The sequence below is a fragment of the Rhinolophus sinicus genome, chromosome 4, assembly GCF_057876585.1.
Source record: "Rhinolophus sinicus isolate RSI-liver-muscle chromosome 4, RSI-T2T, whole genome shotgun sequence".
NCBI classification, from domain to species: domain Eukaryota; kingdom Metazoa; phylum Chordata; class Mammalia; order Chiroptera; family Rhinolophidae; genus Rhinolophus; species Rhinolophus sinicus.
Genome location: NC_142504.1, coordinates 31,770,152 through 31,786,924, shown reverse-complemented (window position 1 = coordinate 31,786,924; position 16,773 = coordinate 31,770,152). Strand labels below are relative to the sequence as shown.

The 16,773-nt window shown below is 38.8% G+C and overlaps 1 protein-coding gene across 17 annotated transcripts in view; it reads left to right on the top strand.

The window, feature by feature from the left end:
• The first annotated feature begins 622 nt into the window (after positions 1-622).
• Positions 623-16,773, top strand: part of PPP1R9A (protein phosphatase 1 regulatory subunit 9A) — a 273,673-nt gene continuing 257,522 nt past the window's right edge. For 6 of the 17 annotated variants that reach the window (XM_074340748.2, XM_019729739.3, XM_019729735.3 and 3 more), the window contains exons 1-2: positions 1,258-1,624; positions 2,877-4,504. In XM_074340748.2, coding sequence (XP_074196849.1) covers positions 3,110-4,504 — 1,395 coding nt within the window. In that variant the 5' untranslated portion in view covers positions 1,258-1,624; positions 2,877-3,109. Of the gene's footprint in view, positions 729-839; positions 1,163-1,257; positions 1,625-2,876; positions 4,505-16,773 lie in introns of those variants that run through there. The other 11 variants (XM_019729742.3, XM_019729741.3, XM_019729738.3 and 8 more) reach the window with 7 other exon arrangements.

Below are 16,773 nucleotides of genomic sequence, written 5' to 3'. Positions count from 1 at the left end.
TTGACACATCTTTATTTTATATTTCTATGAGTCATTATTTTTCACCTTCTTGAAAAATTATCCCTTAAGTTTCTATTCTGTAGAGTTTTTAGGATTGGTTTAAAGGTCAACATTGACGGTCATGATCAGTTTTATATTTTGCAGTCTAAGGCTGTTACACTTCCAGTATATTTTTTTTTTGGGGGGGGGGGCGCAGTAGAAAGGAGGCGGTACTGAGCATTTATAGAAATGGTGGTCTGAAAAACATCTTCTAATGAGAATGTCTGAAGGCCTCCTCATCCTTTTCCTTTTAGCAGTGGAGCCTTAAGGTCAAGGTAGGTGTCAGGTGGAGTGCAGTCTGTTGGTGGAGGCCACAGGGGATCTGGGCTCTGGGCCCAGGTGTAGGCCTTGCGCCAGGAGAGCGGCCCCGGGGGTTTAGATGCTCTGGGGTCATGGAGTTAACTGTAGATTTTGTGGGACCCCTGTTCCAGGTGAGTCAACACCCAAGCAAAAAGGAGGTCAGGCCCCAAAAGGAAAGGCCTTGCCCCAGGTCGGACAGGCCCCTCGCCCACCGCCGAGGGGGTGGAGCGGCCTCGCCTTGGGCCGGTGCTTTTCACCCTCGGTTGGCCGCCAGAGGCTCCCTCTCTCTCTCCCTCTCCTGGGATTTTGCTGCCCGGCTCTTTCTCTGTCTCTCTCTCTCTCACTCTCTCTCTCTCTTTGCGGCCCTAGAGTTAATCCCATCAGCCGAGGTGAGGCACCTGTTACCCCAGGCCTTCCTCGCCCCCGAGGCCTCTCCCCCGTTACACCCTGACTCCTTGGCCAGCCAAACGGCCGGGCGCGGGTGACCGCACGTGGGCGAAGCCCCTTCCCCGGCCGGGACCCCACCGCCCCAGGCCCGCCCGAGTGTGCGAGAGCGTAGGGGCCCGGCCGCCGCCCGCCCGCAATGGCGTTGGGGAGCGCCGCGCGCCTCCCGAGGCCGCCCGCCGCGGGCAAGGCGCGCGTGGGGGCCGCAGCGCGAGTGGAAGCGGCCGCCCTCTGCGCTGCGTTGTGAGGAGCGGGTGGAGGGCACGGAGCGGGCGGCGCGGAGCCGAGCCGCGGCCACCGGGGGGCGGGGGGAACCTCGGAGGAGGGGGTGGGAGCCGCGGCCGCCTGACCCTCCCCGCCGGCGGCGGCTCCCGCTCGGGTAAGGGGGAGGCTGTGCGCGGGGCGAGGAGTTGGGGAGGGTGAAGATGAAGAGGAAAAAAATTGGGATGTACAAAGGCTGAGTTGCAGGCTGGGGGTGGGGGTGGGTTGTGGTTGGGAGCGATAGGTTGAGGATCGGAGGCATTATCAGTGGGATCTATTGTTTCCTGGCACATTGGGAGGAAAAACAAAGGGATTTATGATCATTACCCTGTAATTTTTTTTTCTTTTTCCGTTTTTATTTTTATGTGGCCAGGGAGCTCAGCTCTCCCCGTGCCACACTGGGATCCGCCTGGCAGCAGCCGGGAGCCGCAGCCAATGTGCTAGGACTTCAGGTGCTTCTTGGCACAAAGCTAGACTGCGACCTCCTACCATAGCGCTTGGCGTCACCTGCTCTCCCGGCCCTGCCCCGGGGCCGAGGGATTGCGTCCCGAACCAGGCTTGGGAATCGGCCGCCACTCAAGTTGGTGTTATTTATGTTTGTCTTTTGTGAGGGCAGGTTTTGAATCCTCCGGCGGCCCCATCTCCCCCGCCCCCGCCCCCTTGGGTTCGAATTGGCGGGGGAGGGAGTTAGGGGTGTGTGTGGGGGGAGGGGAGGGCGTGTAAGCCTTAAGCAAATGTCAGGGTAGAAGGAGATTGTCGATGCTTTGGGGGAAAAAAAAAAAAACCCAAACCAGGCACAACACCCTTACAGCCTTTCTTGTTTGTCTGCATGGGCCATGCATGCGTGCTGGGCCAGGAGCCGAGTTTGGAGAAGATTTTAGTGAAAGTGTGTGCTTCTTCAGCTGATTGTGCGTGAGGGTGATCAGGCTCGGCCTAACATTAAAAACAAAAACAAAAACAAAATGAAAAATCTTGAGAACTACATTGTCTGCTCCTCAGAAGATTTTGAAGTATTTAATTGCTGGCCTATTGATATAAAATCCAGCTGTGTGCTCTAGGAGACCAGCAAGCCTGCATTGCATTTTGAGCTTGTAGTAAATTAGAGGCCAAGTCGGAATAAACAAATCAGGGCTATGGAAAGGTTTCATGGTACATTTGCTTTCTGATCGTCACAGTCTCATGCATTTATTCCCATGATATTCTACATCCCACTCTATAATCAATAATATCCACCCTTAGGAAACTTCCAAATATTTGGTAGAACTAAGAGTGAAACTTACTGCCATTTAAGAACTTCCTTCTGCTTGTTTTAGTCTGAAATTGTTGCTTTGGGGATGCTGTAAATGAGAATATTGGATCAGAAAGAGGCAAATAAGCCTCTATGGGTATGTTTTGGAATTTGCGGACGTAGATTCCAAACTTTAATTGTACTTACACGGAAAGAATAAGTTCTACATGATGTGGAGTCCCAAATGAAGTTCATTTTTCTGGACAGTTTTATTTCTTAAAGATGTATGAACTGCTGGTTTCTTTAAAGGTCACTCACGAAAGCAACCAAAACTTGGGCTAAAGTATTGCTTTCAAGTGTACTTATTGTGTAACTTGTATATGTGTATGTGTGTGATACTGGTTGAGATCTCCAAATTGTGTTTGAAACATTTTTATTGCCAAAGACCAATCAGAGTTATAACATTTAAATTCTTGGCTTCTAAATTCCCGTTTCAGTAAGTAATTTCTTGTGTTTGAAGCCACTTTGAAAAGTGTGTATTAGTTGACTGAACATAAATTCAAACAAGTAAATGAATTCAGAAATTCATTCTTTTCTATTACAGATGAACCTGTAGTCTTGCTTTGAAAAAGCCATTTTGTGTAACTCTTGACTGAATAATTTCCTATAACACCTGTTGGGAGGATCACTGATACAATATGCCATTTGAAAGGTACTTTTCCTTGACCAAATACTGATTAGAGAAGAGAGGTGTTCTGGTTTTTTTTTCTTTTTTCTTTTTTTGTTGTTGTTTTTTCCTGATCATTATGAACATTGGCTTTTTACCCTGAAGTCAAAATGTTGAAAACCGAGTCTTCAGGTGAACGAACCACTCTCAGAAGTGCCTCTCCTCACAGGAATGCATATAGAACTGAGTTCCAGGCACTGAAAAGTACCTTTGACAAACCCAAGTCAGATGGAGAACAAAAAACAAAAGAAGGTGAGGGCTCTCAGCAGAGCAGGGGAAGGAAATATGGCTCCAATGTCAACAGAATTAAAAATTTGTTTATGCAGATGGGTATGGAACCCAATGAGAATGCTGCAGTCATTGCCAAAACAAGGGGGAAAGGTGGACCTTCATCTCCTCAGAGAAGAATGAAGCCCAGAGAATTTCTGGAGAAAACAGATGGCTCAGTTGTTAAGTTGGAGTCCTCTGTTTCAGAACGAATTAGTAGATTTGACACAATGTACGATGGCCCTTCATATTCTAAGTTCACAGAAACTCGGAAGTTGTTTGAGAGAAGTATGCGTGAATCAGGACAAAACAACCGGTATTCCCCAAAGAAAGAGAAAGCTGGGGGGAGTGAACCTCAGGATGAATGGGGTGGTTCGAAGTCCAACAGAGGCAGTACTGATTCCCTGGACAGCCTTAGCTCCCGGACAGAGGCTGTCTCCCCAACTGTGAGTCAACTGAGTGCAGTATTTGAGAACACTGACTCCCCCAGTACCATCGTTTCTGACAAAGCTGAAAACAGTGAATACTCAGTGACTGGGCATTATCCCCTGAATTTACCATCTGTGACTGTTACAAATCTTGACACCTTTGGTCACCTTAAGGATTCTAATTCTTGGTCTCCTCCAAGTAAACACGGTGATGATACAGAGGATGCTCAGAAGAGTATTACAACTCCAGTACCAAAAGTGGCTTCGAAAAGTACCTCTCTAGCTTCGATGCCTAGTGAAGAGATACAGCAAAGCAAGGAAGCTGAGGACTCCACGTCTAACCAAGAGACTCCTGACAGAATAGACAAAGACATTCCTGAGGAACCTTGTGCTGAGAATAAGGCAATGCCCGAGTCTGACATCCCTTCACCACAGAATGAACCTTTAGAAGACCCTGAAGCTAATTTGGTTGGGAGTGAGGCAGCAATGCAACAGAAGAAAGAACTTGCAGGTGGTGGTTTTACCTCTGCTGATGTTTCTGGATCCAGTGGTGGGAAGGGAGTATCTGAAGATTCAAATAATTTTGAGAGTTCCCATGTTTACATGCATAGTGACTATAATGTGTATAGGGTAAGATCCAGGTATAATTCAGACTGGGGAGAGACAGGCACAGAACAGGATGAGCAGGAAGATAGTGATGAAAACAATTACTATCAACCTGACATGGAATACTCGGAAATCGTTGGATTGCCGGAAGAAGAGGATATTCCAGCAAATAGGAAAATTAAGTTTAGTAGTGCTCCAATTAAGGTAAGTATGCTTTCTCAGTTTGTTTTCAAAGTTTTTTCTACGTTTTCTTTGTAATTTGGCCTAACTGTATGCAGAATAGATTTTGACAACTAGAAGGAATTCAAGGTTGTTGATATACCCAGGTTGTTCAGGTGATTTTAAAAGTTCGGAGTTTGAGAGCTATCCATCATGTTTTCTAATGTGCTTTGCAGTTGCATAAACCAGTACTGAGTAATAGTAAAGTTGAAGAGTTTGGGGATTGTGAGATACATTCCAATGGATTAGAGTGAATAGAGTGAATAATAACACTGAAAACCAGGAGTGTTAGTTCGAAATAGAGTTACTTCTTTAACTAGTTTTACTTAAGATTACCCATAAATAATAACTTTTTTTGAGTCTAACCACTAGGTATAAGGTATAATGTTCAATGAACAATGGGAGAGTTATGGTAGCCTTGAAATAATCTTTATTTCCTTGCTTAAAAAAAATCTTAGTTATCCCTTGCTTAAGTGTAGTGGATTGTGAGGAATGTTGGAACTTTTTTTTTGTACTGCTACTTGGTAGTGAAAGTTTGATTAATGAAAATATATTAGTGGACTTAAATACTTTAATGGAAAGCTATCTCTGTAAATAGCTTTGAGTTCAGAATTTGAGCTGTAGCTTTAAAATGAAATTTTGTGAAAGGAAGTTAAGTTGATTTGCCATTCATGGATTTATTTTTACCTCTTAAAAACTGGATAAGTACCATCTGAATTCAGATTCTCTATTCTAAGGACTTCACTTAGTTAACATTTGGTATAGAAGAATAGCACATAATACATTCGCAGTGGGTGGGGAAAGTTATTAGCTGGTAATGGCAATAGGGGTAGGAGGTGGTTGGTTGAGTATCAGAATCTCCTGGAGTGCTTTTTAAAAGTGTGCTTGCCCACCGGCTCTGTCCTAAGATTCTGGCATGCCCTCCTAGGGAATCTGGAGGGTTGCAGTGGCAGACTTGTGTAGTTTGAAACCACTTTCTAGGGGCTTCTAGCTTATACTCTGTGTATATATGATCAATTTGGAATTTGATAGAGTATCTTTTAAAATTTTCTTCTCAAAATCTGAAATCACTATTATCATTTTCATCGTATGAAACCCCCATATAAGGCTGTAAGATAAATATTTTACATAGCAAAGAGAAATCTGATCTTGCTTTAATGATACAGTACTATTTTGAAATAATCATCTATGAAATTATCTACAGGTGTTAGCCGGCAAACTTTCATTTCATTCGTGTAAGGCAAAAGTTCTGGATCAGAATGGGCCATGTCAAGTTTACTGTGTTTAAAATAACTGGAGATGTGAGTCTAGTTTCTGAGTAAGGGAACTTTCTTTGTACTGCTTTGCTACCTTCGTCATTCCACCTCCCTCACATCTCCTCCCCCCCCCTCCCAATTCCAGGCACTCTCTTTAGTGAGCTTGTTCCAGGCCTATTCATTGTGCTCCTAAGTTTGACCATTCATGTCCCCTTTGCAGCTCTCCTTTGAACATTATCTTTCTACCCTTAGGAAGAAAGCAATAAGATTAAATTGTTTCACATCGAGCAAAGCAAGAATAACTGAAATGAACTCTTCAAGGAGTTCGTTAAAACCAGTGACTGACTCCCTAGCAGCTTTTGAAAATTTATCAAGTAAAACGCTACTCACTCAACCAAGTGGAGCACCAGCTTTGTATTTGGGTCTTGTACTACCCAAAACATAACTGCACAATAATAGATTTAATGAATTTTACAGGATTTGTCATTGAAATGTGGTTATGCATGCGTGGTTAGACCAGGTTTTGGGGTATGATATTTTGAAATTCAAGTGATTTTTTTTTTCTACTATTGCTTATTATAACAATAAGCATTTTGCTTTTTAATTTTCAAATAATGAAGATACTATGTATTTCATATAACAAAGAATGAACTCCAATACATACATTTAAGTTTAACACATTTCATCAAGAACATAGATCAAGCAAAAGATTGTGAAACAGAAAGATAATGCCCTGCGTTTTAGTGGGCAGTTAACAGTACTATTTGGAGTGGATTAAGTTTGCAAACAGAGGAGTCTTTCTTTGCTTTTTATAGTGAATAACACAGTTACTTTCTTGTTGTTCCCATTGTTTAACATGAAGTGGATTCACTTGGAATTTTGAAAGCTACTTTTTTACTGGATAGTGGTGGTGATGGTAGTGTTTAGATTAATCACCAATTAAGAGTTTTGTCTCAGAAAGTGGTAATACTTAATTAAAGTCAGTAAATATTTACTGAAGGCTTATCATGTGTCTGTTTTCATGCTGTTAGCTTCAGGAGACAGATACTTACACAAGTACCTCTTTTCTCTGTGAGCTTGGAGAGTCAGTTCTTAAACACATGGTATTTAAAACCCATGTAACAGTGTAAAAACTTGTGCTGAAACATCTAATGTCCTGTGAGTGGTTTAACTGTCCATGGCTATACTAGATGGCATGGAGTGAACAGAATTCCGTAGATCATTTGGAAGGGAAGACATTCGACCATTCCATATGTGTGTTTCTTTATTCTTTTTATAAAATCTTATTTATGGAATGTGAAATTATGATTTCCAACCTAAACCTTTTCCTTTGGAATTTAAATATAGTCCCTCTTTCAGAAGCAATAAGGGAGCACAGTCCTTACAGAAATGCTCTGTAGAAGTTGGACATAGTTTTCATAATACTCTCATCTCATTCTTCACTAGGGTAAATATTCTCAACACCTTTAGCCTTTTGTTTAGATCTTGTTTATCTTTGTGTGTGTAATGATGTCCTCAGTTTCCATGTCGATTCTTCTATACATGTTTTAAGTAAATATTTTCCTTGATCTTAAATCTTGGTCTTAAATCTGGACTTAGAAAAACATCAAAATACGAGCTGATCTTTCCTGTGTAGCATATTCCTTGTACGTAATTGTTGATGACTGTTAGAAATGGTCGGGTTGTTTCTTAATGGATAGGTTAATGTGTTTCATAGTGGAACAGTAAAATTAATAATTGGAAATATAAAATCCAACCTTGAGATGCGGAATGAAGAAGTGTTATGAACTATGCTAATTAGAGGTGTAGCATTATGCCTTCATTCTCAGGAATATCTCTAAATCAAGGGATTAAATTAATTAAATTTGTCTTAGATAAATCAAGGCTAGGAAGGATGACATTTTTCATTATTTTTCCTGTGAATTCAGAAAATGTACTGAGCCCTTACTATATGTGAGGAACAATGCAAATGTAGTAGATACATAAAATGACTGGAGCTGATCACGTCAGAAACTGCTGGTAGGTGGGAAGTGGACGGCCCAGTAAGGCTGTTTCTTTGGCTGTTCTACTCAATTCTGCTCTTGGATGATCTTTCTAAAGTCACTACAACTTTATTAAGGAAGTCATAACCCTTTTTCTGTTTCTGGTAGCCTTATGTCCTTTGGGTTGGGGTTCTTGAAACGCAGTGCATCTGAAAAAGGGCATTTTCTTAATTCCCAGCAAGAAGGAGATTGCAGGGTTCACGGCGAGGTGCATCCTGCTATACTTTTCTGAGTGTTTCCCCAAACTGTACGTATAGAGCTCTACAGAGCTGGGTGCAAAGGAGAATCTCCAAGGGCCAGCACCCCTCTCTAAACCTTACGTGGCAGTTTTTGAGAATGGTTCCCGTAGCGTTTTCTCCCTCCTTTGGGGCTCTGAGTTGTCAGGGGGTACACGAGGCCTTTAATTCAGGATGGTATTGATTGCATAGTTCTGAGATCCAAATTTCTGTCTCTGTGGAGCATTTTCTTTCTGTCTTGCTCAGTGCTGCTTAAACTTAATATGCATATGAATCACCTGGGGATCTTTTAAAATGCAGATTTCTGATGCAGTAGGTGTTCTGTGGGCAGTTACCTTGATGCAATGGTTAGCCTCCAAGGATACGACCAGCTATTTTAGAGGTTATGGAATAGACAGGCTCAGCAACCAAATTAAAAGGCCTGAATCACATGATTTATCAAATCAGTTTAAAACACACAGCAGGAAGCAAGAGGAAAGCCCCAGGGTAAATTAATCCACTGACAGTGCAAACAAGGTTGGAAGGACCACAGTGAGTTCTGAGTACACAATATTCCTGTATCCTGCCCCGTCTTCACATCAGCCTCCCCCACCAACGGTGTGATTATGAGGACCAAAGTTGATATTTGAGCAAGGACGCTACAGACTGAGGATACCCTGGGCTTGTGATACCTACTTGCTCTAAGGAAGAGAGTGGGGACAAATGCAGAGATATACAGCTGTAGCTTTGCCACTTTTCCTGCTGATGAGCTATGGGTTTTATTTGCATGTTTTGGGTAGAGAGCACCTTTGGGTCCAGGATGGGACCATAGCGAGTGTCTTTGGTGGGCGGCTGAAATAGAGAAGACATAGCTGTCAGTCTAGAGAAGGCATGATGACAACTTGGTATTTCCATCCCTTTGTATCTACAGGTAAACCTCTTGTTTGTTCCATCATAGTTTCTATTTTGGAATGCCTTACAGGTTACTAACTTACTCATTTTTAACACATCTTATGAATTTTGCCTTCCTCTTACAAGCTCTCACTATCCTTAATCGGGCCTGTGAGTGTTGCCTCTTTCATAAGCGACTAGCTTGTGAGATAATCAAATATTATCACTTCTTATGAGTTTCTCAGCCTTCATAACAAAATTTAATTTTCTCAACAATTCTCAAATCATACAGCAAACTCACAAAACAGTAGGTCTGGGGTGAGATTTTGCATTTCTGACAAGCTCTCATGTTGGTGCTGATGATTCTGCTCAACAGACCACTCTTTGGAATGCGATTTTGAAGTATAATCTCCTGGCTTCTGAAAGGGGCTGGTCCCAAAATGTTGGGAAAGCTCATTTCACAAATCTGCTTTCCAGATGGGTCTGCTGTTGCTGCTTGTTTGCAATAATATTCTTTGAAGACCAAACAGGTGTAAACTTGTAAAGTGCGTGAGGCTCTCTGTTTCTGGATATACTAAAGTGGATCATGATCCCTAAATTCATAAGGAGTTTGGGTCATTAAGAATCCTAGACTCTTTGTGTGGTCTAAGTTTTTAATTATAAAAAGACAGGAGGAGGAAGTTCTTGATAGACAGGAATTTCATTTCTCTCATTCTTTGGGAAGTCCGAATTAATACACTTCTTGAGAGAGTAAAAGAATTGTCATCTTCTTTAGCTTGCTTTTATTTGGATAACTTGGATGTCATAACTTTTAAATTGGACATCCTTTTAAAATTTGATATTTTGTAAGCTGTGGTTCATAACCAGATAAATATTTTTAAATGAACCCCTTTTATAATATCGAGTGTGTATACTAATGCCTCTTTTTCATTGAACTTGGGTACTTTGGCATATAAAAAGGAATTCTTTTGTATAGTAAAATATTACAGACAGTTGCTGGCATTTATTTGTTGTAGAAAGATTTAAAGTTTCTTGTTTTTTGTATCATTCATAATATTTTGTCTTCCTCTCTAAACTTTCTCACAAAGAACACTAGTTGTAGGGTTAATGGACTTTAAAGGTAAGAGGCTAAATTTGGGATTTTGGGGAAAATAACTTTGCTATGTTATCCATACATTGTTTACCTTATTAATCCAGTAATATGCCCCTCAGTAGTAATTTGATTTAAATCTGATCTGCATTCGTTTTTGGGTAACATGTTTGCCACTCAAAAGTAAAAAGGTTTTAGAATTTCTGTAGAAAAATACAATTCGATATAAGATAAACTCTGTATCAATGAAACAAATATTGCTCAATTAAACTCTGAATATTATTTCTCAGTTTGTGTGCCGTTATTTAACTTATTTAATTTTTTCCCCATAATTTTCTAAGCTCTTTTTGGATCGAGTTCAGTTTTGTCCTTTTGCTTCCTTGTATTCTACCGTTCTCATTTTGAATCGGAAGAAAACTTTTCAAATAATGCTTTATATTTTTCATTCCGAGTCACTTAAAAAAATTTCCCCTGGTTCTGATCTTTTCATCTTGGTTTATGACATAGCAACTTAAAGATGAAAAGTACTTAAAGGTAATCTAGTGTAATTTCCCACTCACTTCAGTTAGCCCGTCACTGGCAGATTGCTGAGAGGTGATCGTTCAGCCTCGGCTTAGATAATTCCACACGGGGAGTTTATTATTTTGCAAGGTAAAAGGCAAGTTAGGAGGGACATGCGGTGTGTGTGAGTGCACACGCGTGTGCATGTGCTTATTTTCATTTGTTTTTAATTTGCAATTTTTTATTGAGATGAAATTCAAATACCATAAAATTTACCATTTTAAAGTACACAGTTCAGCGGTTCTCAGTATATTCACAGTGTTGTATATCTGTCACTATTATCTAATTCTAGAACATTTCTATCACCCTAGAAAGAATCCCTGTGCCAGCCAGCAGTCACTCCCAATTCTGCTTCCTCCCGCATCCTCTGGCAAACAGTAGCCTACTTTCTGTCTCTGTGGATTTGCCTCTTCTGGACATTTCCTAGAAATGGAATCAGGGGCACGCTTTCTAAAAGGAATGTAGTAGGAAAAAGAGTGACTTGGGATATATTAAAATTTAAGATACTGTGAGGACGCCAATTTACAGGAAAGTCTAGAGCACGAGGGCAAAAGAGTTTTCTGCATGGTGACATGGTCTAAAAAATTAAATGGCAAGATGTGGTAGCAACACATCCTGTCTGCCCTTTTATGTAATGTCATAGACAGTAAGAAGATAAGAAGCTGAGGAGACAGCAGGGTTCAGGAAGGGATGAGGGTACATATTTGTAACCTGAGGAAGAATAGTCTATGTAGCAAAGTGGATGGTTGAAGTAATTCCCTTGTTTAGGACACTACTCTTCTCTTCATGTAATCTGAAGTTATGTTAATGAAGCCTAAGTGTTTGCTTCAGCAGAGCGTGTCTTTAGAGGCACAAATAGTGCAAATGCAGATTTTCATCTATACACTGGTCTTTCACAGCATCAAGGGACCCTTATCTTTTCCTAATGCTCTGATGCTTATTTCCATCCTACTGCTCTTATGTTGTTGCTTTCATGATTCTATTACTGGAATTGTTCATGGACAAACTTCACTCTTTATTTTTAAAATTCTCCTTCAATATTTCAGTATAGATTTCATATGCCATACTTGCTATTATCTGTAATATAACCATCTATGAGATGAGTGATTTTGGGCAGGCATTTATTTGGTTTATTGCATATTGTCTACTGAAGCATATTATATATCTTACTATTATTGTTAACTGGATGAAAATAACAGCAAGAATTGCTTGATATTTTGTAAACTTGGACAGCTCTGCCTCTTGAGGCCTTGGCTTTCTTATTTGTAATTGAGGCTGTCTTACTTGTACTTCATTGCTAAGACCCTTTCTCAGCTTTAACATCTGATTCTCTGATTATCTCTTAAAACATATTTGTATGGTACCGTTATCATAAATAGTTGTGTTATTATGTCAATGGGAAAAAAGTTTGGCCATCTTTTGTTGAAACATCAAAATGAAGAATTTATATTAAATTGCTCTTGAGAATGTTATTTATCCTATAGATTATAGTACAAATTTTAAAGTTATTAAAATGTTACATCTAAGGGAGTACCTTTTTATAGTGTGGCTCTGAGCCACTTGACTTTTGAAAGTATCGGTTGAACTATATATTAAAACACCCTGCTAAGGAACCTAAGAATAAAGGAAGAAATGTTTTGTAATACAGTTGCTGACATATTAATTGCTTCACTCACTTTTGTTCTGGAAATAGCTTTACAGCATAGTTCAGCATGATTGAGATATTGGTAATTTTTTTTGCACAATTCCTAATTTTTTAGCCTAACCTGCTCTCTATCTCATGCACCTATCCGTACGAAAAGGACAACGAACTAGGCAGAGTATGAAGATATCTGGAAATTTAATGTTGTAGGAAAAGGAAAGTTTTGTTCTTTGCTTATTTAATCTATTTCAGAGGTATTTTTAAAAAGTATGTGTAGAATTAAATCCATTCCTTATATATTTCTGTATAAGGAAAGGGGTTTTCGATGAAATAGCTCACAGACATGTTAGTCTCCTCTTTTTAAAGTCCGATAATGAGTATTACTGTTCTGGGGAATACTCAGCTTCCAAATTATTTTCTGTACCAGCTGAAATCCAGTGGGCTCGACTGGGGCACATCATCATTGGCAAGGGTCAAAAAGATAGAGTCATGACTATGGAGGCTTCTTTCCAGTAGAAACGGATAAGAGGATTCAAAATAGGTATTTGGTGTTTTTCCCTTGGTGCTTTTGGACTGGCATGGCCCTGAGAAACTGAGTGACTCTGTGCCTTGAGTCTGTCATTCTACAGTGAGGAGCAACCTTTCTCCTTATTCCGCTTCAGATCTTGCCTCCAAAAATTACTTTTTACTTCCGCATTTCTTTCAAAAGCACGTCAGGACAGAGCTTCGTGGACGGTACATTCATAGTATTGGAAAACTTGTCTAACCCTGAGTACCAGGATTTTAAATAGTACTTAAAGTCAGAGGTACCTGTTCAGGCTTTTGAAGGGTTTTTCTTCCACTGTAAGGGACCTCAGTAGATGAGAGAGAAAAACAACTTTATTGGTTGGTGTTTAATATCCACTTGTGAGTCAGTGCTGTGTTGATGAGTTCTTTTACTAAGCACTTGTTTCAGGTAAAATGGATGTATAAAGTTGTTACAAAGGAAGGAAAAAAAAACATAAATTCACACTTTTTATTATGAATCAACTGATTTTTTTTTTCTTAAACCATTCCTTGGGGGAAAGGCAAAACTTTATTGTAGGGTATTTCACTATCATCTTGTGCACCAATACATAAAACATATTTATTTTTAGAAGTTTATTCTGTAGATAGAATAATGAAGGGCAGTAAATTAAGTTGTTCATCAGTTATTGTATTACATGCTATGCCCAAAGCACCCATTTCCTCTTAGAAATTTTAGTACTGAGCACTGAATAGTCAAACAAACAAGCACACAAACAAGCCTTATGAAAAATAAAAGCTGAACCAGAAATGAAAATCCATGATATAATTGGGAATGCAGAATATAAGAATGATACTAATCATTCTTTGATGAGGTCTTCATGGACTTTTGCTATCTGTGCATGACACTAAATTAACTTTAAAAGGGAATTATCTTTATATACAGTACTTTGTTCAGTATCTAAAATTACTTGTTACTTATTTAGGATAGGTCGCTAAAATGAAATAATTGGCTGAAATATTTTAAAGCCCTTGAATACATACTGACTGAATTATTATCCAAAAAGAGTGTGTTAGTTTATAATTAGCATTGCATTGGAATGGTTTTCTCACAATCCCTGTACCAGTACTTAGTATTATTTATATACTTTATATATTTATATACTTTATATATTATTTATATATTTTATAGTTTTCAATTTGGTAGGTAAAAAATGTCTCTCATAATTTCCATGTGGTATGTTGATTTATTGGTGAGTTTGAATGTTCATGTGTTTACAGGCCTTTTTTGGGTATGAGTTCTGAATGTTGTTTATTGTCTTTTTTGTCATTGATTGTTAGTAGTAAGGAGTTTATCAAAGTGTCATTTGTCTTGGTAGAAAGTTAAAAGTACTCACATATCCTGTAATAGGGCTGTAGTTAAATTCATTATGATATACACATACAGTGTAATAGGATGAAGCTGTTACAAAATTTTTAAAGATGAGAAATACTTCATAGTATAATATGGGGTAAAGACTGGTTAGATACTTAATATGCATTTTTATTGTGATTCTGGTTATTTCTGGATGGAGAGAATAAAGGTGATGTTTTAAGAAATTATTTATATTTTTCTAGATTTACTAAATTTTTTACAATGGACATATGTTACTGCTTTAATTATATTAAAATGATGATGAGATCACAATTGGAATGATCAGCAATAGCAACTTACGAAGTTGATAAAAACATATTTTAATATACTGTTCAAAATTATAATAATTAATTTTTAATGCAATTTTCTTTAGAGGTCATTGTAACAAAAAAAAATTTGGTTGAAGAGTATAAATTTATGGAATACTGAAAAAAGTGTTAGTTTAAGAAAATGGGTGAACTTTTGGCAGTTGAATTCATTAAGTGCACACTTCTTAATCCTTGGTAAATTTGATCCCATGTTTGTGGCTAAGCTTGTAAGTATTATGGGGGGAAGACCTTCCAATGTATTTTAAATTATGATGACTTTTGCATATGTGTTGGAGTTTATTTCCTTGAGTTTCTGGTGTATGTGTGATAGCCTCATGTGTTATTTAAAATATGCTTTTAAAAATGGGCATACATTCTGGATTTGAAGTGAAAAATAATCTTAATGAGTAGTCTTACTAAAATTAGTAAATATTTGTTTAAAGAATTACTAAAAAAATAAATATTTGTTTAAAGAAAGCATAGCAATTCTCCCACATGAGAGAGTGCCTTTCTTTTTGATCTGTTAAATGACTGAGCGTCAACAGGCTTTCTCTCTCAGAAGTTGAGAGAGGCTTTCTCTCTCAGAAGTTGAGTAGTCAAGTTTAGTATCTTACCTATATGTCTGTAATCCTATGAAAACACTAGCATACACCCAGTTAAAAACAGGATTTTGAGTTCTAGACCTCCACAGTGTCCTTTTGAATATGTTTCCTGTTCCAAAACACCAGCCAATATGTAGTTTCCTGTTGTTCTTCTTAACAAAACTTTTAGCTGAGAAGAGAATCATTTGATGTATGATTAGACTATATGGTAGTATATAATATTTTTAGTTAGAGTCAAAGGGTCAGTTCCTCTCATGCATTGGGTAGTGTTCCACCTTTGAAATGCTTTGGTAGATAATGCTGGAAATTATAAATGACGAAAAAATATTTTTGTTGGGTGGCAGAGTTTTCTGAAATTGGAAATTTAAAGTCCTGCTTCTGGCCTAATTAGAGCAACCGATAATTCAAATCTTACAGTTTTAAGCAATTTGGCATTTTATAAGCTCTGGTGAAGTCCTAATTAAATTACCTTACTATATAATCTGGTGCTACATTATCATTTTTCATTAGGTATACTTAAACCTTACTATAATATAATATGGCTACTAAATTTTATTTGTATTTTATTTAATACTGAGTTTATAATAATAATACTTAGATGTTTGTATATCATTGTAAGGATTAATTGGAGGAAAAAAGTCAATATTATCCACCCATCCAAGTTTGACATGATACTTGTGTTTTTCCATTGGAGACTATGATGCTTATGGAATTTTTATATTGTTGAGATTCCTTTTCTGAATAATGAGTTCTGTGACTTGTATGTTTAAGGAACCAGAGAGCTCTCAGATTGCTCCATTTGCAGATGCAGCAGTCAGAAGTTTTAGTTTGAGGTTACTTTGTTTTGGCTCTTAATGTCTTGTGAAATTCTTACCCTTAATTTAGAAAGGAACCGTTGACTAAGTAGAGTTGATCCATATCACTGGAGGATGGTAGAAATAAACTGCAAACATTGATATGAAATACTTTTGAAGGTATCTTTTTTCCATGTCTTGTATTTAATGTTTAGGTAATATATTAGTCAGTGTTCTCCAGAGAAACAGAACTAATATGGGCTGTGTGTGTGTGTGTGTGTGTGTGTGTGTGTGTGTAATCTGTCTGTCTGTCTGTCTGTCTATCTATCTATCTATCTATCTATCTATCTATCTATCTATCTATCTATATGTATATATAGGGAGAGAGAAATAGTGATTGATTGATTGATTTAAGGAATTGGCTCATATGATAATGGAGGCTGGCAAGGCCAAGATCTGTAGGTTGGACTGGTAGGCTGTAGACCCAGGGAAGAGCTGGTGTTGTATTGTAAGTCCAAATGTTGTCAAGCTGGAGCCCCAGGGAAAGACCCAGGCTGGGAGACTCAAGGTTCAAGTCCAAAGGCTGCCTGGTGGAGAACTCCTTTTTGCTCAGGGGAAGTCAGTCTTTTGTTCTATTCAGGCCATCAGCTGATTGGATGAGGCCCTCTCACATTATGGAGGGCAATCTGCTTTACTCAGAGCCAAGCAATTCATATGTTAATCTCATTCAAAAACACTAAGACAGAAGCATCAAAATAATGTTTGGCCAGGTAGCGGGACCTAGCCATGTTGACACATAAAATTGACCGTCACAGTCAGGGTTTCTTATTTGGTTGTACCCTCTGAAGCTGTTTCAGGGAAAAACTCAATCCCCCCCCCCCACCCCCATGTTAATTCCCCCCAGAAGAACAGGAGCTATTCTTCGGCCTTTGTCC